Consider the following 23997-nt stretch of genomic DNA (forward strand, 5'->3'; position numbering starts at 1 on the left):
AATATCTTGGGAGTTACCCTTGATCGCGCTCTCACTTACCAGAAACACTGCTCGAACACCAAGCAAAAAGTGGCAGCCAGAAATTTTATTATAAGGAAGATGACGGGTACTACCTGGGGGGCATATCCCAATACTGTTAGAACCTCTTCCATTGCTCTATGTTGCTCTGCAGCGGAATATGCATCCCCAGTATGGTACAAGTCAAGTCATTCCAGGACCTGTCGCCATCATTACCGGCTGTCGAAAACCTACTCCGTTGAACAAATTGTATAATCTTGCTGGTATTGCCCCTCCTGATATCCGTCGAGAGGTTGCAGCAAAAAACGAGAGGAAGAAGGAGGAAACATCTGAAGCTCACCCTCTGTATGGATACAGGCCAGTTACTTCAAGACTCAAATCGAGGAAAAGTTTCCTCAAAACAACAGAGGCTCTTATTGGGACACCTCAGCAATCCCGAATTGATATGTGGCGCGCAAGCTGCAGTCGCTCCGAAGAATGGTTGACACCAAGTGAAGAATTACCACCTAGTCACATGGAGAAATGGAGTACTTGGAGATCACTGAACAGATTACGGGCAGGCGTGACAAGATGTAAAAGCAACCTGGAGAATGGGGTTTTAACATCGAGTCATCATAGTGTGAGTGTGGTGCAGTCCAGACGACGTCTCATTTGTTGCAGTGTAGTAAGTGCCCTAAAACCTGCACAGTACAAGATCTACTTCAGGCAACAGAAAAGGCACCGGATGTCGCCAATTTCTGGGCAAAAGTAATATAGACTTTTTCTTATAAGTGTGACTTTGTATATAATTCAGTAAAAGTATATATGTATTTATAGTATTAATGCTTCTGATACGAATACATAAATGAAAATTAGGAACGCTCTGCCATCTGTTGAAAATATTTGGAAACTGCAAAAGGTTAGAGAACCAAGGAGTATTTAGCACGGAATAATATACCTCCGTGATCACAGGAAGTGTATACTCTGGCTTGACAGGTAGTAATCGAACATTGCTGTATGCAGTGACATTGCTAAGGATGAAAATCACATATCAGAATATTAATGAAAGTGTTAGTCGCTTAGCAACCCTGTAAGTGCAGAATGTATTGCGGGCTAGGGTAAGCCTTCGCCTGCAATTATTGGAGTGATCATTATATGATTTGATTTTATAAGTTGGCTGAACTTGGAGACCTATCAGTATCTCATGATTACCGGGCGAGTTGGCCGTGCGCGTAGAGGCGCGCGGCTGTGAGCTTGCATCCGGGAGATAGTAGGTTCGAATCCTACTATCGGCAGCCCTGAAAATGGTTTTCCGTGGTTTCCCATTTTCACACCAGGCAAATGCTGGGGCTGTACCTTAATTAAGGCCACGGCCGTTTCCTTCCAACTCCTAAGCCTTTCCTCTCCCATCGTCGCCATAAGACCTATCTGTGTCGGTGCGACGTAAAGCCCCTAGCAAAAAAAGTATCTCATGATTCACCCGCAGATAATTTGGGAGGGATTAAAACAAAAATGAAGCAAATCGGTCCAGTAGAAAACTCTTTTAATATATAGATTTTTTTTCCTTATGTGAATGCTACGAAAGAGAGAGTTTTGCGTGGAAAAGTCATATGACAGAGTATGGGTGGGGGTGGGGGGTATGAGGGTAGACATGTATTGGTTATACTGAGGGATTTTGGGATCGAGAGTGGCTTATTACTGGCAATCAAAGGCATCTGTGTTAATCGAGCCACAGTGAGAATTGATGATATAAAGAATTCTTGGAACAGTTATTGTTCACAGTTTACACGGATCAGTTTACTGAACGGTATAAAGTGTCAGGGAGGGATTCAGCTGGATAAGCAGTTTCGCTCCCAATGGCAGCCTGAGCTCAAAGCCTGAAATGTAATAGCCTATCTCGGAGCTTGAATAAAAGAGGTAAAAAGAGGTGCAACACGTTAGATATTAACTTTAGATTTTCCAAGCCTGAAGTAATGTCTGTTGGGAAAAACCTAATAGAATTGAATATTTCGCGGGAAATTAAAGAATGGAACAAGTACTTACGATGTGTATTTTTCCAGGGTTTTAGTAGAGGGAGTGAAATCGAACCCAGGTGTAGCTGAGTTAATGCAGTGAGTTCGCAGTATTCAGTAAGAGAGAAGCGAGTTCTCAGTCGAAAGGTCGGTAGATGCAGAGAGGGTTCCGGCCCATAAGTGGCTACGGTTGGTCCGTGGTCCAACAGCTCGGCACTCCAACCGGCCAACCGAGCAGAGGAGGGGTGGACATGACTCTACCATGGCCCTTTCGCCTCTGTGTTCGGGAGACGTGAAAGGTCTCACGGCTTGTCCCCACCGTCGGCTGTCCTGAGAATGGTTTTCCGTGGTTTTTCATTCTTCCTCACTAAGGCGAATGCCGGGCAGGCCACGGCCGCCAACTCCCTTCTTCTCCGAGCGTCTCCTTCACTGAAACAAATCTCCCGGATTGAGAGACGGCGTTACTGTCTAAGAGACCCGCCTCCCCTTCAGGGGAGGAATGAAAACATTTTATTATTATTATTATTATTATTATTAGTAGTAGTAGTCAGACGAAATTGTCTTTGCGTTGGGCTGTTTTCAGACCGACTTTTACGTACGGGAGTGATAGCTGAGAGGATTTGGGATATCTTGTTCGTAAGTTGGAAGTAACATGCCTGAGAGTAGCAATTGGGAACGAAGGCAGATTGGTGCTCGGAATGAGGAGATAGAGAGTTAGTTAAGGATGAATTCGATGGACGAAATGGTGCGTATGGGCATCGCAGAGAAGCAGGAACGGGAAGAAATAAGGTGATGATCAACATAAGTTTTCAGTTCTACTACTGCAGAACCAGTAGCTTCACATGTGTACTTTCCTACCTCTCCATCACTGCTGAGAATATTCTTATTTCTAAACACAGGTATTGCTTCAAAGTGACCCTGTAGAGCGCCTTTGCAGTAAATGCAAACGTACTTACACCGAGCAAGTAGCTGTATGGTTTGGGCCACGTAGCTCTCAGCTTACATTCGGGAGGTGGTGGGCTCGAACCCCTCTGTCGGCAGCCCTGAAGATGGTTTAGCGTGGTTTCCCATTTTCAGACCAGGCAAATGGCGTAGCTGTAGCGTAATTAAGACCACGGCCGCTTCCTGCTCACTCCTAGCCCTTCCCTATTCCATCGCCGCCATAAGACCTATCTGTGTCGGTGCGACGTAAGAATAAAGCACCTTTCCCCAAAAAGAAAGGGAAAGAGGCTTAATGATGAGAAATGTAAACCCGTTATTTTTAAAGTACAGTTTACGGCAAATTATTTAAAAACACCCGTAATATTCAGTAATATATATTTCCTTGCCAACTTTGGTATCATTCCAGCCCCATACGAAAAAATAGCAGTGATTTCCTTAAGACTGGCGTTCTGTGATGCAGTTGTGCATTTACTGATTACTTGCTTTTTTTGGAAAAGTCATTTTATTGTTTTCGAGTAAAATATTTCTCATGTAACTGACATTTTCCCGTCAATGTATGTAATGTATGCAGTGCCGTAGATAGGACATTTTCTAGGACATTTTCTTGGATTACTACTACTACTACTACTACTACTACTACTACTACTACTACTAATACACACTTTATATGTACAGTGTTCCATTTAAATGCAATTTCCGGGTATTTTAATAGTAATAATAGTAATGCTATTTTAAATGGATATTTTTGCAAATTGTTTTTATTGTATTATTTACCTTCGTACAAATAATAAATGTACCTATTTATACTAATGCGTACAGATGTCATCTACGCGCTATCTACGCCACTGTATCTATTAATTTATCTGGTCGTGTCGCTTGGCAAATTTTTGAATATATTGTTAGTGGCTATTTCATTTTGACATGCATGATACCGTGCCATTTGTTTTCAAAGCGCAAAGTAATATCCGATGTTGATTTCAGGCGAAGGCTCTGGGTCGCGTGCTCTTCGACCAGGTGTGTAAACAACTGCACCTGTTGGAGGCTGATTACTTCGGACTGGAGTATCAGGAAGCCAATGGAACTAAGGTATGTCATTTTTTATCAATTTTCAGATATTTTGTGGTGCATACATAGCTCGAATATATTTTACGAGTTTTGGTATGCCTACTCCCACCCAGGACCGAGTTATCTCCTCCTTGGATGATGATGATGAGAAAAGAGAATTCTAAGGAAAATTATGAATGGGATTCATTAGGGAGAACTACATATACATATTGCGACCAGAACAAGATTTGTACAAAACATCAGAAAAAATAGGTGATGCTTCCAGAAAAAGAAGATTAAGATACTTCGGTCACCTGTACCGAATGTACCAAGACAGATTAATAAAACACATTTTTGAACACTGCGCAAATTAAAAAAAAAACCATCGTTTTTCAAAGAAGCAGAAGAAGATTTGGAAGTACTCAACATCTAAAATACAAATTGCAAATAGAAAACAATTTAGGAAATCATTATTGATGTTAAATTTTTGGAAGACAAGAATAAGAAATCTGTTTTATGTGGTTCTAAAATGGCCTAATCGAATGGATAATAATAATAATAATAATAATAATAATAATAATAATAATAATAATAATAATAATAATAATAATAATAATAATTCGGGAAAAAACTCGTCAGACGCTACATCTCGGAGCGTCACTTTGTTTGGATCAGAAACATGGACACTGAGTAAAATTCAAAGTATATACCCGGAGAGTTTTAAAATATGGTGCTGGAGAAAGATGGACGGACATGGTTTATTTATTCATTTTCGGAAGGCTTTAGTGCCGGGAGTGACGGAGGCTCACTTGGTACAGGTCTTTGTATTTAACTCCCGTGAGCGACCTGCGCGTCTGAATGTGGGTTGATAATGGAGTGTAGGGTAAGGGGGAAATGCGGTGTCGGCACTTGAGCTACTCCTGCCTTATAGCACGAAGGGTTCTGCGCAAGGCTTAACATCACCTTCCGACGGACGAATTACCATCAACAGGTCATTTGCCCTCACTCCACGTGAGCACTGCGGAGAGGTTTGGTTTTGAATCCAGGCCTTTGACATCCAATCTACTGATTAGAAATTATATACCATCACCTCTCCTACCCTGCCAGCCAACTTTCTGGTAGTGATATATATAATATAACCACGGTGTTGGACCATAGAGACTTAATTAATAATCATGATCGCCAGGTGGCTAGTGAGAAGGTAATAGCGTAGCACCGAAATAAAAGGTTTAGTAGTAGTTTTTGTTAAACCACAATTTGAGAACATTAACCAACGAACTCAGTTGAGATTTTCTGCGTTAATCCAGGTTCTTTCCTTGTAGCATTTTCATCAAGTTATCCGATTTCTTCGCGGAATGGTCAGCGCATTGGCCCTTGTGTCAGAGGGCCTCGGGTTCGATTGCCGGTTGGTCAGGCTGTTTGTGTTCAGGTTCAGTTGTTTCTGGGAAAAGTGCATGTATGAGGAAACTAAATGCCATGCACTCGTAAAGTTTGGAGAGACTGTGCATGTAGTGCCGACCCCAATAAATTGAGAAAGAGGGCAGGAATAATAATGATGATGATAATTTTCCGTGCCAGGCCTTTTGTAGCCCCCTTCGGTGCTTCTTGGAAGGGGCTAGTGAGTCAACCGACCGGAGAGCTCGCGGCTGGCCTGGAGGGCATGGCCGGCCTTTCCGTGTGTTGTTCTCTTCGTCTGGTTTCCTTGTGTGTTTCTGGAAGGTGCAGCGAGAATGTTCAGTCTCTATACACATCCCAAATATCCCAATACACATCACCTGAGCCATAAGAAGGAGCGTAGCCGTGAACGGTCAGTCAGAGTTGGATTTGGTGTGTCGGGGTTTGGTGACTGGGCTTAGGGCGACTGCAGTGTTGGCTGTTGCTAGTGCCCGATTGGAGTCTGAACGAGGAGTTGTTACGTCAGAGTGTCAAATGAGTAGCTGGACTGGGGTAGCTGTTGGCTGCCGTTAGTGTCCTACCGGAGTCAGCGTTTCGTCGGATATGGAATGGAATTTTGTATGTACTTCTGTGGACTGAGAACTGTCGTAGAGTCAGCGATTATAATTGGATCAGTGTTAATGATTGTTGTTGAGGAGTATTGTCCTCCTGTTTAACACTCTTGATCTGTTGCTGTTTAGTTGTCAGTGTTAAGTTGTTCAGACTGTTTGACTGTGTGAATTATGGGAATTTCTCTTCATTCGAACCAAGGAACAGTCATTGTATGTTGTGTGCTGTATTCATACCTAGCTGTCTGCACGCACCTGGGAGTTGCAAGTGCAAGTGAATGGCCTGTCGATCAGGATTACTGCCCTCCAGGTAGCTCCAACGAGGTGGAGCACCTGCTGTGTGAAAAGAACAGAGACCTGTAAATAGCCAGCGATTAGTATGTGTGATCATTTATGATTAAATAGAATTTTATGTGTGTGTGTTCATTTATTGGGTGATCCTGAAATAAATGAGAGTGATAAAACATGCTCTGTTCGTAACAATACTAATAATTTGCATCAAGTTATATTCGGGTTATGTTGTTGAGCACTGAAAACCAGGTTGAGTAACTCAAAATTATATAGATATTGATTGCCATAGGGATCCTGAAATGACTCAATTGGTGGGTTCGATCCTGGCCCAGTCCAGTGGTATATGAAGGTGCTCAAATCTGGTAGCCTTGAAACTAGTCCTCTTTGTAATCATTTCTGGTTCTATATCAACTCGTCTTTGCTACAATACTTCTAAGGAATTTCATCTCAGTCGCCTGCACTCTGCTCCTATCTCATGTTGTTGTTGTTGTTGTTGTTGTTGTTGTTGACATACATGCTGTATATGTCAATGTCAGTACACAATAGGTCGAATACAAAGCCTCTTTCATTGCTTTAGAACTTCTTGTGAACTTTTGTCTTAATTGGACGTCAAAATATATAGTATTGACTAGGAGGATTTAAATAGTTCTGTATAATTTTGTAAGGACTTCTTAGTTTCTCAGTACATCCCTTACACTTGGTGAAAGCAATTTCTTTCCAATCTCCTCGGTTATCTTCCCATATTCCGTTATTACAGTTCCCACATATTTTAAACTTTTCACAACTTCTATTAGTTTTCCATTTACTTGTACCTCCCCCTTCCTTCCTTTCTCTTGTCTTCACCACCGTTTTGTTGTTCTCGATGCTTATTCTCAATCCAATCCCTTCTACTACAGAGCAAGTGGCTGCGCAGTTTGAGTCGCGTAGCTATCAGCTTGCATTCGAGAGATGGTGGGTCAAACCCCATTGTCGGCAGCCCTGAAGATGGTTTTCCATTGTTTTCTATTTTCACACCAGGAAAATGCTGGGCTGTACCTTAACTTAATTAAGGCCATGCCTGCTTCCTTCCCACTCCTAGCCTTTTCCTATCCCGTCGTCACTATGAGACCTATCTGTGTCAGTGCGATATAAATAAAAAGCAAACACGCCTCGTTTATTGCCTTGTTCTTGTACTTCCATTTTATTTTCTCGCCTTATCACTATGTTATCAGTAAACAGTATGGCCTTTGTTGTGTTACTTCCTATCTTCTGTTTTTCACGTTTATGGATTTTATTAATTCTCCCTAGAACCTTTTTAATGGGCACATCGCCCTGCCGTTTTTACGGACCGCCCGTCTAACATAACCTAGATGTGTACTAGTTACATAATATATGTTTGAGTCGGGTGTCCAAATTAAAATGTAAATACTGTAAAACTGTTTATTTAAATGATAAATCCTCATTATTGTCAGCATAATTGCATCAGTTACATCACAATTTAAATGTCTAGCTTGACTACATGTAGTGTGCGCGGGAGGTGCCTGGATTAGCGTGGAATCACACGCAACCACTCCATTTCACATGACGCTGCAAATCCATATGGCACTGCACGGCAACCGAGTGGTAAGCACCAGTGTTACATGATTATGAACAAGCAGAACACTAGAAGTTCAAAATACTCTGTTATTTTTGGTTCGTTGTAATAACACTAAAATACTTCAAATTTGCAGTTAATGCTTACTTGTCTGTTATTGTTAATTTCCTGAGGGGAGCAAATTGAAATTGTATCACATTTATTTTTTACGTACAGTAGTATTCCCCACCCGGGTACTCATTTCTGCCACTCGGTTGACAAACATTTGTGGGAGAACACTGTTATTCAAAGTCCCATTTCCACATCAGACTATTTTGTTCCCCCTCTCTTGGTTTTTACATTACTAACATTTTGTTTTGCAGCACAAAACTTTTATCATTTGCACTTCGGCTCTCTCTAGTTGTTTTTTTTTTTTTTTTTCCCTCAGCACCTATTGCAACTTTCTCTCCTGTGGAAACGTATGAAGTTTGGAACTGCAATAAATGACCTGGTTACTGAGTTGATGGAATCACATGATAAATGATAATTGTTGCTGTTTTCTTCCTCCTGCTCTTACTATCTTTTCATGTGTTGACAGTATTGGCTGGACCTGGAGAAGCCTCTGTGCCGGCAGGTGGGACTGTCCCTGGTGGACACACTGCTGAGGTTCTGTGTCAAGTTCTACACACCAGACCCTGCTCAGCTGGAAGAGGAGTTCACTCGTTACCTCTACTGCCTGCAGATCAAGAGAGACTTGGCGCAGGGCTTGCTGCAGTGCAACGACAACACAGCGGCCCTCATGGCTTCCTATATAGTACAAGGTGTGTGTCTTAATCGAGCGAGTTGGTCGTGCGGTTAGGGTTACCCAGCTGTGAGCTTGCATTAGGGAGATAGTGGGTTTGAACTCCACTGTTGGTAGCCTTGAAAATGGTTTCCCGTGGTTTCCCATTTTCACACCAGGCAAATGCTGAGGCTGTACCTTAACCCATTGAACCCTGCATATTTGTTGAGTTGAAACTGCATTGGACGGAAATATAGTGACACTTTATACGATGAAAAGCTTCTTTCTTACAACAGCATTGAAGATTTAAATTTACATGAAAACGGACGGCATTCACACCACAAACCGCGGAACTAGGAATACATTAAATATATTTTATTTTTACATTACGGGTCCATACTCAGTCCATCTGCTGAGCTGTAACCCGATCATCTCCTTGCACATCCTCTTCGATTGCCACATGTATTTGTTCATCAGGATCATTACTCACACTATTACTAATACTACTACTAATTTTACTAAAAAAATTACATTCCTAATCATCACAGCTTTCGAAAAGGGGTTATATATTGGTAACTTTCAGTTATTTACTGGCACCCATCTTGTTTAAAAGTGAATATCAAAGTTCAGAGACAGCCCACTTCAAACTAATATTACCAAGCACACTATCAATACATAGCAAAGAGCATATAACATTGGAGAGGAAGAGTCTCTACACAAATCACAAATATATTCACTCTGCCATCCCTTGAGGAATAATTGAATTACATAGTAAAGGGAGACTGTGGATCAGTTCCGTGTACTGGCATTTGGGCCATCAAGACGAAGCACGGAACGGTTCCGCGGCTTGGGCCCAATGAGTCGATTAAGGCAACAGCTGCTTCCTTCCCACTCCTAGCCCTTTCCTGTCCCATCGTTGCCATAAGACCTATCCGTGTTGGTGCAACGTAAAGCAACGGGGGTGGGGGGTACCCTTATGATTAACCCTTTATTAGGGTGACCTGGTATTCACTCAATATCTGGGCTAAATGTACACAGAAATAACTGCTTATAAATGTGAGAATTATTCAGTATATAACTGTAGGTAAATGCTCATTTAATTTTTGTATTTTTAATAAGAAAAACTGATTCTTTTTTCATTGTCATCTGGGTTAATAATAACCTGTAAGCTTTTCAATCTGTAGAAGCACGAATTGTAACAGATAGAGCACTATAACATACATGTAAAATAAGACTTTAATAATGGAATGACATGTTTCATTTGCAAGAATATTCTCAGATTCTAACAAATCACTGTTAAACATGTGCATATAAATGGGCAACATTGTTAACGTTGTGTAAACTTGTCAGTGATTGTGAAAATGAAAACCCACAGCCTGTTTCCAGTTGTCCCTGCGACAAGAATAGGAATTTTCCTGGCCTCCGAAGCCTGTCACACTCTTCTGGGGCAATGAATAATGACTGACAGATAATGAAATGATATGAAAGATGACAGGGAAACCTGGAGTACCCAGAGAAAAACCTGTCCTGCCTCTGCTTTGTCCAGCACAAATCTCGCACGGAATGATTTGGATTGAACCACGGAACCCAGCGGGGAGAAGCCGGCGTATGCCGGCGTACTGCCGCCTGAGCCACAGAGGCTCTCAGTGATTGTGAATGGGCGATATTATGAGCAAGTGTGATAAATTATATGAATGTTGAAGTCTGTAATAGATTTGAGAAAGGTTTTTGTACTTAACTTAAATACAGGTCTGGTTCCACAAGTCTGTTATCTCCAGTGTGCATACCATGGGAGTGCATGAATCTGTCAGTTGGCTGTTACGAGTGCCAGGCAGACGGTGTACACTCATTTGCACAGTTCCCACAGAAATTTGGCGAAGATGGGGGTGACAGTGCTGAGGTTGATTTGGACAAGTTGCGCCTTGTCTGCGATAGAAGACTAGTTCTGAGACTGTGTCACTCAGTATGATAATGCTTCCTGCCATAAAGTGGGATCTAGTTTTGAGTGGTTTGTCGATGATAAGTTTCCGCAAATGGACTGTCCACCCCAAAACCTCGAACTGAATCCTGTTGAACATCTCTGAGATGACCTGCAACAGTGATTTCGCTCCAGCTCCTGATGACCCTCATCACTAATTGAATCATGACTTGTTAAAAGGGTATAAGTCCATAGAACCTAATTTTTAGAGACATAAAAAAACATTATTTGCCAACCGGTTAATTTTCTTCTTGTAAATTGCACTATTCTCATGATTCAAACGATAACGTATAACACGTAGGATATAAGTTCTTTAATTTTAATGCAATTTTACATATAGATTATAGTGTTTAAGTACATAGACTTAAGTCCTTTTAACAATTCATTCTTGAATATTGTTAGTATATGACACAGTTTGAAACCATACACATGTAAATAGTTTCATTACGCTTGTTTTTTAAACATTAATACGACTGAAGTGACATAGGCACACTTTTTACAGACATGTGACAAATGGTAAAAGTACTTATTAGGTTCGTATAAAATGTCATTTACAAGGTATTAACCCCTTAACTGGGTTTGGTGCTTAAAGGCGTCAACAGCTGTTGCACGAGTGTTGGGTTTGACGCCTTTAGGCGTTCTTGTACTTCTAAATGTGTTCTTACATAGGGTTAGCTGCCTATAGGCGTCTGGCTATTCTTAATCACTTCTGGCATTTACTATCGTAATTTAAAACTAATTCATACATATTAGATGTGATTATTGCTGTCCTATTCATTTTTATCCGGTCTCACGCCAGTGGGGTAGTTCACGCCTAGGCGGCAGTCCGACAGCTGTCTCTTGTTGCCTTGTACGGTTTGCGCCGAATTCTTCGTAAATAATTTATTTGTGTATATGTACATTGAAATTAACTAAATTTGCGAGTTGTTGTCGTTGTCATTGTTGTTACAATACAGTTGTTCTGCGAACTCCGTTGTCCGTGTTCTGATAACTTTTTGTAAATTGGCCTGTGTATGGTGGTAAACTGTTCCGTGTGACGTGAACATGCCTTGGTTAGGAAAGACGTTGAATTATCTGTGAACCCGCCGACCGGAAGAAGGAATCGCTCAAGAAAACGTTGTTGTGTGCCTGTCAAACCAGACGCAATGGGAAACTGTCTACTGCTGTGAGGAATGTGACGTGGCACTTTGTGCTTGCCCGTGCTTCCGTATTTACCACACTGTGTGCAATTTCTGAATGACATATGAACCAGAAAGTATGTAGAATCTATTGATGCATATCTGAAAACTTGAAAAATGTCATCATAATAATGAAAGGAACATTTTTTAAATTCACTTTTGTATGAACACACTGTGTATATATGTGTATATTTATGGGCTTACAAGAAGAACGGTAATAACATAATGCTATTGAATTTCTACTATATCACTAATAATTTAAATAAATCAAGTAAAATATATTTTCCTGTTGAGTATTTACATCTGCCGCACGCTACTGTACCCATTCGAAAAGTGCACGTTGTGCTGAATAATTACCCACTGGCTGGTTGACATTATGAAACTATTCCCCAGTTAAGGGGTTAAGACATCAAAGGCTAACTACTTGAGAAGTCATGAGCATGACAATGTTCTTGTTATTTATTATTATTTGTCTAAGTCACTAACATCACTCCCTCTGTCTTCATTGTTTCACTGCAGAATCTCCTGGTAAAATGTTTCTCCTTCTGTACCACAAGGAATGTACGATAGCACCTGTTAAATATCAGCTAGTTTTTTCTATTGATGGAAACCCTACCGTGTGTGTATGCTAAAGTCTTAGGAAGAGCTATTGCCTGTACTCCTGGCTGTGCAAGTGACAGGCAGGACTGCTGATGTATGGAGAAGTAACTACACACATATCTGCAGAGTATTTGAACTACTCCATGTACTCTGTTGGTTTGAAGCTTATCTTCTCAGAATGTGGGACAGAACTTTTCATGGTTTCCAGTGATATTGTTGTTTTCCTAAATCCTCTTAACACTTCATCTCAGAAAAGCATCTTCAATATTTTGCTGCAGGATTCCAAGACTAAAGTTGTTTTAACAAAACATTGTGTATTGAGGTCTGTAGATCTTATATTGATACTTAAAATCGCTAAAAACAAGTCATGATTCAATTAAACTTGCTACAGCACTGCAGAAAGAATGGTCTGGTATCACCTGGAGGCATTCCGTAATATGGTATAAAGTCCCCACCGCAGATTTCATGCTGTAGTAAAGGCCAAACTCATATTAATGTTGTCTGCTGGGTATATCCAAGGCAAAGAAATTGTTTAACAGATTTATGTTTCTTTCATTTAATGAGTGTATTGATCAAGGCGGATTTAAATAAACTATTATAAATAGTTATATTATACATTGAGACCAGTCAATACGGACCAAACACAATATTAACCTATCATGGTTAAGTTTATTAACAGTGAGTATGCCAGCCAGGCAAAGAAATTGTTTAACAGATTTATGTTTCTTTCATTTAATGAGTGTATTGATCAAGGCAGATTTAAATAAACTATTATAAATAGTTATATTATACATTCACGATTAGATCGTGTATCTTGTAAATCAGTCATAAATATTTCCATCGTAATTCACTCAATCATCATCATCTGCAGTTTCCAGCTGTTGGCCGGGTCTGCTTAATTCACTCAATATGTATTTTAATTTTTCCAAGTTATGAGTCTTGTCAAATATTTTTGAAAGATGAGTAAGCATGGTATTGCATGGTTCATTTTTCCGTTTTATGTTCAGCACCGTGGAGCTCCTTTTATCTTCTTTCTTTTCTTGATTTCTTTCCAGCGGAGTGTGGCGATTATGTGGTGGAGGATTATCCCGACCATACGTACCTTTCCACCTATAAGTTCGTACCTAATCAGGATCCTGAGTTGGAGCGACGCATCATGGAGAATCACAAGAAGCATGCGTAAGTAAATGAGAGCCCTGGAGTATGTTGGCAGAATTATTCTTTTTTATATGTGTAATTCCAGTGAGACTCTTTTCTTTGCTGGACTGAGTAGCTCAGACGGTTAAGGTGCTAGAGTTCTGAGCCCAAGTTGGCAGGTTCGATCCTGGCTCCGTCTGATGGTATTTGAAGGTGCTCAGATATCTCAGGCAGTGTTCTCCCCAGAAATTTTCGTCAGCCGGGTGGCAGAAATAAGTGGCCGGGTGGGGAATACTACGTAAAAAATTAATATGAGAAAATTAACAAGAATATCACACAGGTAAATATTAACTGCAAAATTGAACTATTTTAGTGTTATTATCACGAACAAGACATAAGAGTATTTTGAACATCTATTGTTCTACTGCTCGATCATAATCATGTAACATGGGAGCTTAGGCCTGCCACTTGGTTGCTGGGCACAGTGTATAGTGCCGTACGGATTAGCGACGTTATGCGAAATGGAGTGCTCGCATGAGAGTCCACGCTAATAGACACTATGTGATGGTCAAGCTAAACATTTGAACTCCGATGTAACAGGTGCAATTATGCTGACAGTGATTAAGATTTATCATTTAAATAAACAGTTTTACAGTATTTACATTTTAATTACCGGGTGAGTAGGCCGTGCGGTTAGGGGCGCACAGCTGTAAGTTTGCACCTGGAAGATAATAGGTTCGAACCCCACTGTCGGCAGCCCTGAAGATGTTTTTTTTGTGGTTTCCCATTTTCACCCCAGGCAAATACTGGGGCTGTTCCTTAATTAAGGGTATGGCCACTTCCTCCCACTCCTAGGCCTTTTCTATCCCATCGTTGCTATAAGACCTATCTGTGTTTGTGCGGCGTAAAAAAAAAATGGAGCACCCAATTACTTGAATATGTATTAATATTATGTAAGTAGCACGTACCTACGTTATGTTAGCCAGGCGGTCTGTAAAAAAAGCCATGGAAAAGGTCCTAGGGAGAACACAGTCAGGCTTCAGGCTCATGGCAATAGATTTACTGGCTTGTAAAAGAAGTCCTTTGAGACATGATTCCAGCACCTCGACGTTTCCAGAAACCGTAAAAGTAGTTCGTGGGCATAAAACGAAAAATATTATTATTATCTCTGTTTTACAGTTCCTTTTTTCAGATCAGCTGACATGCTTTCCTCCTGGTACTAGGATAACATGAACTAGGAAAGAGTCAGGAAGACATGTTGCTGTCATTTGAATGAACCATAGGTTTTTTTTTTTCCCAGGAGCTATTGCGTCTTGTAAAGCACTCGCAAATTTTCTCTCAAGTTTTGGTTGTGTTCCAGAGAATCATGTGGTGACTCTCAGTGTAGTAAGATTTTTGTCTGTATCCCTGTCTGCAAAGAATTTGAAACAGACTGTCATTCCTGATGTTTTCAGTAGCGTTGAGCAGTGCTAACAACAATATAATGCTGTGAATATTGTAGTTTTCTGCTGATGTGGTGAATAAGTTTGATCAAACAGAACAAACATGAGTTGTATTGAGATTTCACTGCATTTACACAAGTATATAAACATAAAGATACACGTCTTCCGAAGTTCACAGTCACAGTTATTTATATCAAGGTGTGAAAGCCAATGAAGAGCTTCATCTGTCATGCTGTTCAGGTCTTCTGTCTTGTCTCTGAATGCACCGAGAAGGCACTGTGGTCGACAGTCTGCAGTCCTTCCATCCCCAGTTGTTGAGAGTTGTATTACATCTACCGTGAGCAATTGTCGCTCCACTACCGTCTCGTTAGATGGAGTCCAGCCGGTCGCTCCCAGGCGTTTCTTTGATGTGATGGTGGAGTAGCAAGAATAGCCACTTTCGTTTCCAGGCATCTGATTTGTTGAAAGAGCCTTTTCTTTAAGTGTGCAGTTTTCCATGTTTTTATCTCAAGTGAGGGACATAGATCTTCTATTGCAGATGCCTTTGCGTAGTTTGCCCGCCATTTCAATTGTGTTGAATGAGGATGCGAAGGCTTCTTTCTCAGAGTTGTTGGGTTTAATCCATTTGTCTAGGTACCGTACTTGAACTTTTTTGTCCATTTTATTTTCCTCTCTCCCACCTCCTCTGTGGGTGAGGGCGGTAGAATAACACCCACGGTATTTCCCGCCCATAGTAAGAGGCGACTGAAAGGGGTTTCAGGGGCTCTTAACTTGGGAGTGTCAGATTCCTAACTTTCATCTACCCTATCTGACCTCCCTTGGTCAACTCTTGTTCTTTTCCAACCCCGATAGGTATCGAGGGTTAGGAAGCCTTTCATTCCGACATACTGTGCATTAGTGTTACGTAAAGGATGGTTGCCTCGTTGTACTTCCTCTTAAAATAAAAATCACCACCACAACCGCTCTCCCACCTCAAAGTCCTGGGCACTGGGTGTATGTTCGTTTTCTCTTGAAAAGGAGATCTGAAGGTGTATGTGTACCGCTTGTCTTTGGAGCAGATTTGTTTGTGGACTGTGTCCACAGATCTGCAGATGGTGATGGATGATGATGATGATGATTTTATTATTATTTACATTTTCTGGTCTTCATTGGATCATTTTAGTTCTTTTTGTAAAGAGGGTTTTTAAGTTTCTGGTCAGCCCATTACTACTTTATTCTGTTGGATCTTTACTTACTTTCTTTATCTGAAATCACTCCTCCCATTTTCTGTCCGTTGATCTTCGTTTATAGTCTAGTTTGGCTGCGAGTTTCTTGATTTTGTCTGTTTAAAAAAAAAAATCTTTCATTGTAATTTGTAGTTCCTTGATTTCTGTAATCCATCTAATGTTGCTCTTACTGTTCCATAACTTTTCTATAATTCTCCTGTTACTCTACTTAAATTCAAGCTAGATTTAGTAAAGAAAATATATTGCTGATCACTGTTAGAGAATAATTTAAGTGGAAAAAGTTAATAATACTAAGCAACTCTTGAATAATTGGGGAATTTATGAAGACATTAATAATATTAAATGCTGATTTTTTAATTAATATTGTTACTGCTTAAATAACTCCTCCTATGCTCATCCTTGTTTTCTAAAAATATTTTCCGCCTTGAGGTATTACTATATTATCATACAAATACCTTTCATTACTTTCCAGAGGTCAGTCTCCAGCCGAAGCCGATCTTAACCTGCTGGAGACTTCTCGACGTTGTGAGCTCTATGGTATGAAGATGCATCCTGCTAAGGTTTGTAGAGTTATATGGATCAATTTTATGATGTATGAGAATTTGGAAATTATCGTAATATTACAGTACAGTAAACTTTTGGTAATATCCAACCAAAAGTGTACACTTTTGAGAATCTTCATGTGAATGAAGATGATGGTTTTCTGTATAAATAAAATTATTTTACTTGTTGGGGCAATAGCCCCAATTTATTGAGAATGAACATATTTCAACCAAGTGAGAAACCAAAAAAACTGATACTTGTTCTTCACTAAAGTCAACAAAGTAGCCTGGGTGTTTGCTGTAACAGTATTTTTATGCGTACGATGTTCTTTGTTTCCATGGATGTTGTTATACGCTGACGTTGTCGTGCTTGCTAATGAAACATATAAGGGCCTCGAACAACAAATGCAAGAGTGGAAGATGCATCTCGTAGAATTTGGGATGAAATTTTGTACGGACCGAATTATAATTTCATTTATGCAGATATGTGTGATATGATTTTAGGGTAGAATATTTTCTTACCTTCTTCTGTTACCTAATGATGAGTATAGGAAAGGAGCAAACAAGTGTCAAATCAAGTCGGAGAGAAATGGGGTGGGAGAGAATAGGAAAGGAACACATATATTAGGACGAATACAATGGCAGGTCAGTGTGTGAAGAGGGAGTAACAGAAAGAGGAGACAAGGGCAAATGTGGAAACGCAAGAGTACAAGGGCAATCTCCACATTGGCTCTCTCCTCATCAATCCCAGTTCTTTTACATTTGTCTCTTGTCACCCCACGACAAGCTCTTTTCTGCTTCCTAGCTTCATCAGGAGAGCGGGCGTCAACACTCATTGAGGAGCTTCTTGACAGATCTTCAGTCTTCATGTGGGATAAGTGTAGGCTAGGAAGAAAACACACGACAAGAAGAGGTGTCCAACTAGGGAGTTCTCTTTCCCCATTGCTCTTCATTTCACTAATGGATACTATTATAAAGGAACTCAAAGGAGTAGATAAGGAATACCTTAAAGCATTTGTTTTTGCTGATGATGTTTCCATTTGGGGAGAAACTGAGAGGAGACTGGATCTTTGGAACACCAAGTTTAAAGAATGTGAGTTAACTGTGAGCAAGAGCAGAACAGTGGTAATGAAAGTTAGCAGGAAAAATACACATTGTAACCTCACCCTCGAGGGAGAGAAGATTGAATGTGTGAATACCTTTGAATATCTGGGGAGTACAATATCATATGACGGAAGTGCCAAGAACAAAGTGTTAAACAGGGTGCAAAAAGGATCTAACTTCTTCCATCAAGTATGGAACATAGTATTGGATAAGGGAGTTCGTCAGAGGGCTAAACAGACCTTGTTTAAGACTTATCTCTTGCCCATCATGACGTATAGTCTGGAGAGTTGTGTCATACATAAAAGAGAAGTAAGTCAGCTGCAAGCTGTTGAAGTGAAGTTCCGTAGATCAGCTGTACAGAAAACAAGTAAGGAGAGAATTAGGAATGATCAGATACGAAGAGATCTGCAGGTCAACCTGTCCGTGGAAGAAAGGCTGATTGTTACAAGGCTGAAGTAGCCAGGACGCGTTAAGCGAATGCATGTGACTTGAACACCAAGGAAGTATTTTGAATAGATCGTTCCGGAACGAAGACCAATTGGATGCCCTAGAAAAAGGCCGTTAGATCAGATGAGAGAAGATCTAGTGGAGAGAAGAGAAACATGGGATGCTGTAGAGAGAAAAGAAGCCTACCAAGACTGTAATAAATGGAGGCACTTCGTTCTTAAACGTCCTACCTGGCTCGCTGGAAGGAATTAATGATGATGATGAAGAAGAGGAAAGCCAGATTGAATTGGTTTCCAAGTGGGAAAACAAGGCTGGAAACATTTGGATTGCAGCTAAACCATGATAAAAAAACATAATACTGGAGAGTGGCATCCAGAAAAATGGCACGATGTTAGTCAATGATATCCCACTACCGAAAACATCTAAACACCAAATCAAATCCCATGGCGCAGCAGCCCTGAAGGGCTATGGCCTACCAAGCGATCACTGCTTAGCCCGAGGGCCTGCAGATTATGAGGTGTCCTGTGGTCAGCACGAGTCTTCTTGGCCGTTATTCATGGCTTTCTAGACCGGGGCTGCCATCTCACCATCAGATGGCTCCTCAGTTGTAATCACGTAGGCTGAGTGGACCTCGAACCAGCCCCCAGATCCAGGTAAAAATCCCTGACCTGGTCGGGAATTGAACCCAGTGCCTCAGTGTAAGAGGCAGACAGGCTTCCTCATGTCAAAGATCTACTGCACAGTCATCCGCCCAGTGATACTCTATGGGGTGGAATGTTGGCCTGCAACAAAGAGACATGAGCAGATCCTGCATGCAGCAATGAGGGCATGCTTAGTCGGATGATAGGAGTCGCACGGCTAGACCACACTAAGAACGGAGAGGTCAGGAACGCTCTTGGAGTTTCCCCGATTCTCAATAAGATGAGAGAAGCAAGACTCGGGTGCTATGGTCAAGTGGCTAGACTGGCGCAGTTTCTGTCGTGAAGCAAGTACTTGCCCTCCACATGGACGGACAGTTGTCTCCAGGCTGACCTAAAAAAAACAGTGGTGGACGGGTTGGCCTAAGATGGGAGCTGCAGGTGTTCATCCTGCCAACACTGAAGACCGGACAAAATGGAGGATGAAATGTGAGAAGGCAGACACTGCATAAGATGGGATGATTTATTTTATTATTCTTGTCGTATTTTTCTTTCTTGTTCTTAGTAATGTTGTTAATATTATCATTATTAGTTGCATTATTTAAGTGTAGTTGTTACTGGTATTAGTGTATTGGGCTAAGACCGGTTAAGTGCAAGAAAGGGAACACATCCTTAACTTTGTTGGGATAAATTATACATCCTATATCTTATAATCTAGTTGTACATTGTCTCTGGTAAATGATTCTCTTTGTTATTATTGCAAAATAAGAATTGTATTCTTTCAGGATCATGAGGGTGTGCCCTTGAACTTAGCTGTCGCACATATGGGCATCGTTGTGTTTCAAAATTTCACCAAAATCAATACCTTCTCGTGGGCTAAGATTCGAAAGATCAGTTTCAAACGCAAGCGCTTCCTCATCAAACTGCATCCTGAAGGATATGTGAGTAGATTCGTAGTGTTATTTTATTTAACAGTTAGATGTGATAATTTTTATTGTGCTTTATAATATCTAATTAATTGAAATTCTTTTATGAATTACTTGTAAATAGCTTAGTGTTATCAGATTATTTGAGTATTTTTTAAATATTGAAACATGTGTTTCCTTAAAAAAAAAATGTAATATATTTTTTGGTTCTTGATTCATTGGGTTTTACTTGTTTAGAGCAGTAGACTTGTGCCAATTAATCCTCTGCCACATTAATGAACACCTCTTCAGGTAGAATTTTCTTAACCTGGTAGGCTAATGGGGCGGTACCCGAGTGATAAAAATATAGAAGAAGCAGGACACGTTTTATGGTCTTTTGGCCCATAATTGGCTTTGTCGGAGCGGGAAATGGGTGTCTTTTATTCAACACAACAGATTTCATCACCATTGTCAATTTACTGGACCCAGTTTGTTAGCCTGCAATTATTCTCATGAAGATCTAGGAACCTCATCCAAGATCCTTTAAATTACTCTTAAATTCTAAGGAAAGTTTATGTGGCAGCTTGCAAATATTTTGGTGCGTGCAGATTATGATACTTCGATCAATGACTTTTAAGAGGACAAGGTTTTAAACCAGGGAGTATTTTAAAAAACAGGTGATGATGCAACAAATTATAGTAATTTTGCAGTTCACAACAAAACAGACTTAAATCCTTGTTGTTATGGCACACATCAGTGACTTCATACCTCTGTGAACATCAAAGGCCGTACTTTACAAAATTAGGATACACAAATCTATACTGCAAGAATAGATAAGGGAGATTTGTTGAACCAAAAGTAGAAGATGAACAACATGGATTTAAGACGTGATCGATCCACTATTGACCTCATCTTTGCTAGTTGGATGATGTTTGAGAAAAGCTGGGGGAGGAATGAGCATATAATAGTAGGTTTTCTTGGCGTAGAGAAGGCTTATGATCACATCTTTTGTCAATTAATTTGGGATATATTATTTAAGATAGAGGTACCAGAAGACACTGGAGCACGAGTAGAACTAGTACTACCTATTTGGTCTGGATGGTTTGAGACAATAAGTGAAGTATAGCAGGGAAGCTGCTTGTCCCCATTGCTCTTTATAACCATTATGGATGAAATCATGAATATATTCAAGAAGAAACATAAGAATTTACATGTATTGGTGTTAGATGATGGCACAATATGGGGTGAGAGAGAAGATGAGACATTACAACTAAATTGGTGGAAAGAGGAAGTCAACAAGTTTGGATTTAAAATCAGTCAAATCAAAAGAGTATGCTTGGTATAATGATGGTGTTAAGAGGTCTGCACAGCTTCCTCGAGTTGACTCTCATTGGTGACCTGCGTGTCTTTAAAGATGGGGCCCTACCTAGGATGAGATCTGATGTTGAAGATGGCACAGACACCCAACAATAAAGTATCCCTGTTCCAGCCAGGAATTGAACCTGGAACCTCTCAGACCAAAGACCAGTTAATGAGTTAGCCACAGAACTGGGCAGTATGTATGCTTGGTAATGAGCAGAGGAAGTGAAGCAGTCAAACTGAGACAGTTGGACAGCATGACATTGAAATGCAGCACTTCAGATACCTCAAAGCATTCTGTTGGCCGACAACAGAGTTACATATGAAATTAGCAGCAGGCTTAAAGCACCTGCAACCTTCTACAGTTCTACTTCATGAGACAAAAGCTTTCCTCAAAAAACAAGGGTGTCACTTCATATGACTTTGACCTCTGGACTGGAAGCTACAACCCAGACCTGTGGTGGCAATCAAGAGGAAGGAAGTTCTTTAGGTGGAGCACGCACAATACCAGAATGGACAATGTTAGGAATGAATTAGTCTGCCTCAATCTAGGGTTGCATTAGTGTGTTTTTGATATTCTAGAAGAATGACTGTAATGGCTCAGCCATATTATGTGAATTGAATCTATAAGAATGCCCAATGCTTACTTTAAAAGTAAGGTTATTGGAGGCCTGCTTTAGTGGTGAAAAGCTGATCATAACACAATCATAACAGAGTGACAATTATGATAACAAGCACAGAGATGCGTTATTGCTTAGAATTGTTGTATTTTTAGAGGAAAATTTCAGAAGGGAAATATGATGGTGATTTGGAATTGTTATTTAAACAGGTCCTTTTATTTCCGTGAACTTAATTTAGGAATGTGATTGTGATTTTCCAAGGACCTTACACATTCTTTGGGCCTGAACATAGTTCATCTATTTCTTTTATAATTTTGCTTTGCAGCATTCTTTTTGATTTTGCTCCTTTTTGCTTTCCTGGAAAAAAAATGAATGATAGACTGTTAAGTTAACAATAATTGATGCATTTCATTGTTTGAGACTTATTTTCCAGTTTTTTTTGCAATTTATGGAAGAGAAACTGACCAAAATATTCAAGTGGGAATTCAAACTCTCTCTAAGATGTTTTGAAGAGATTACTGTCTGTATTATTTTTCCCTATATATTGCTTATTTAATTTTCTGTGATTCCTCTTTTCAGTTATTATGACATGTGTGTTCATTGTTGTTCTGTTAACTCTAACATTTTGCAGTTTTCAATGTTTTCTGTTCATAAATTCATTCCAGTGTTAAATGTTATAAATTCCTTAGAGAAGAACAATATTGTTCTTTATATTAGATTGTGTTATAAAGTTGATTTTAATAATTTTTGTCCAACTGATGGTGTGTGCCTCAAATTGTTTTTCATTTTGTTGTCTGAGATTGATTGTTTAATTTCTAATACATAATTTTTTTCCTTCCATTTTTCATGTGATTCCTTTGTTGGGTGACCCAGTCGGAGGTAAAATATTTTTGTTTTGCAATCTGGGTATCTGCAAGCGAGACTTCTAACCTTTGCTGCTAGCAGAAACACTCACAATCAATAGAGTTCTATTTTGTTTGGCTTCAGGTCGTTTGTTTAACCACAATTGATTGATTTGACTGCACTTGTAACTTGTTAACTGAGTATGTTGCATGTTGACTTTCGCTGCTAGCAGCATGTTGCTTTCACTTACGTTTTGTTTTTCTGTTAACATTTCACTGATTTGGTACATATGAAATTAATACATGACCTGTACTTGTTTTGATACTTGAAGAGTAAATTAACCTTTTCTTGTCATTCTCCATTTAAGAGCGGCTGCCCGCTGGCATTACAGTGTTTCCTGACAAGGGCATTTAAATCCCAATAGACGCAGCTTTAAAGAAAACAACATAGAAGTCAAATGAATAAAGATGTAATTTCTTTTGAATTTCTTTTTTAAATGATCAGTGTGTATACATTTGTGATGATGTCATCTGTTCAGTCGAATCCGACCATCGGCGATTCTATGAGCTAGCGATCTTCAAGTTGTCCTGTTCCACACTGCCTCCTTCATTTGGTCCAGGGTGAGGGTGGTGGTTGTTTTAATGGTGTCTAACCAATGAGTTTTCTGGCGACTTAGTCTTCTTGTACCGCTGTTTATTCCCCGCTCGATTGCTTTTTCCAGTGCAGCTGATCACATAACATGGCCGAAGTAGGTAGTCTCAGCTTCACCCCCTGCAGATGGGGGACGCACATGTAGAATACACCGCGGTATCCCCTGCCTGTCGTAAGAGGTGACTAAAAGGGGTATGATCAAATTAGAACCATGAAACTACTCGTGATTAGTACCACCACGCGGGGAACACCATGGGTCGCTTTTCCTTGCGCGTAGTACCACTATGTTAGGTACCAAATAGGTTTGTGATTAGTAGCAAATGAGAGCGTGATGGCTTTTACAGTACCTGTGATTAGTAGTACTATATGAACGACACCATGGGATGACGGAATCCATGGTTCTGGCTTGCCTATGATTAGTACCCACTACATGAGGAACAGCATGGGTTAGTACGAGTCCCTGTGGTTAGTACACTTAGGTGATGAACACCATAGGTTTGCGCTGCCTGTAAATGGCGCCGCAATGTGCGAAACACATTAGGTCTATAAAACATATGCGAATTTCATTACCTGTGAGTAGTACCATAATGTGTGGAATACCGCAAGTCTACGCTACACTTGATTAGTACCGCAACATAACAAATACCATGGTTCTACTCTTCTAGTGATAAATACCGTTATGAGGGGCCGATGACCTGGATTTTG

The 23997-nt window shown here is 40.2% G+C and overlaps 1 protein-coding gene across 1 annotated transcript in view; it reads left to right on the forward strand.

The window, feature by feature from the left end:
• Positions 1 to 23997, forward strand: part of Cdep (Chondrocyte-derived ezrin-like domain containing protein) — a 510959-nt gene that overhangs the window by 250293 nt on the left and 236669 nt on the right. Inside the window, exons 3-7 of the mRNA XM_067158544.2 lie at positions 3933 to 4037; positions 8440 to 8662; positions 13434 to 13557; positions 16656 to 16743; positions 19700 to 19855. Coding sequence (XP_067014645.2) covers positions 3933 to 4037; positions 8440 to 8662; positions 13434 to 13557; positions 16656 to 16743; positions 19700 to 19855 — 696 coding nt within the window. The remainder of the gene's footprint in view (positions 1 to 3932; positions 4038 to 8439; positions 8663 to 13433; positions 13558 to 16655; positions 16744 to 19699; positions 19856 to 23997) is intronic.

The sequence above is a fragment of the Anabrus simplex genome, chromosome 14 (genome assembly GCF_040414725.1).
Source record: "Anabrus simplex isolate iqAnaSimp1 chromosome 14, ASM4041472v1, whole genome shotgun sequence".
In the NCBI taxonomy this organism is placed as follows: domain Eukaryota; kingdom Metazoa; phylum Arthropoda; class Insecta; order Orthoptera; family Tettigoniidae; genus Anabrus; species Anabrus simplex.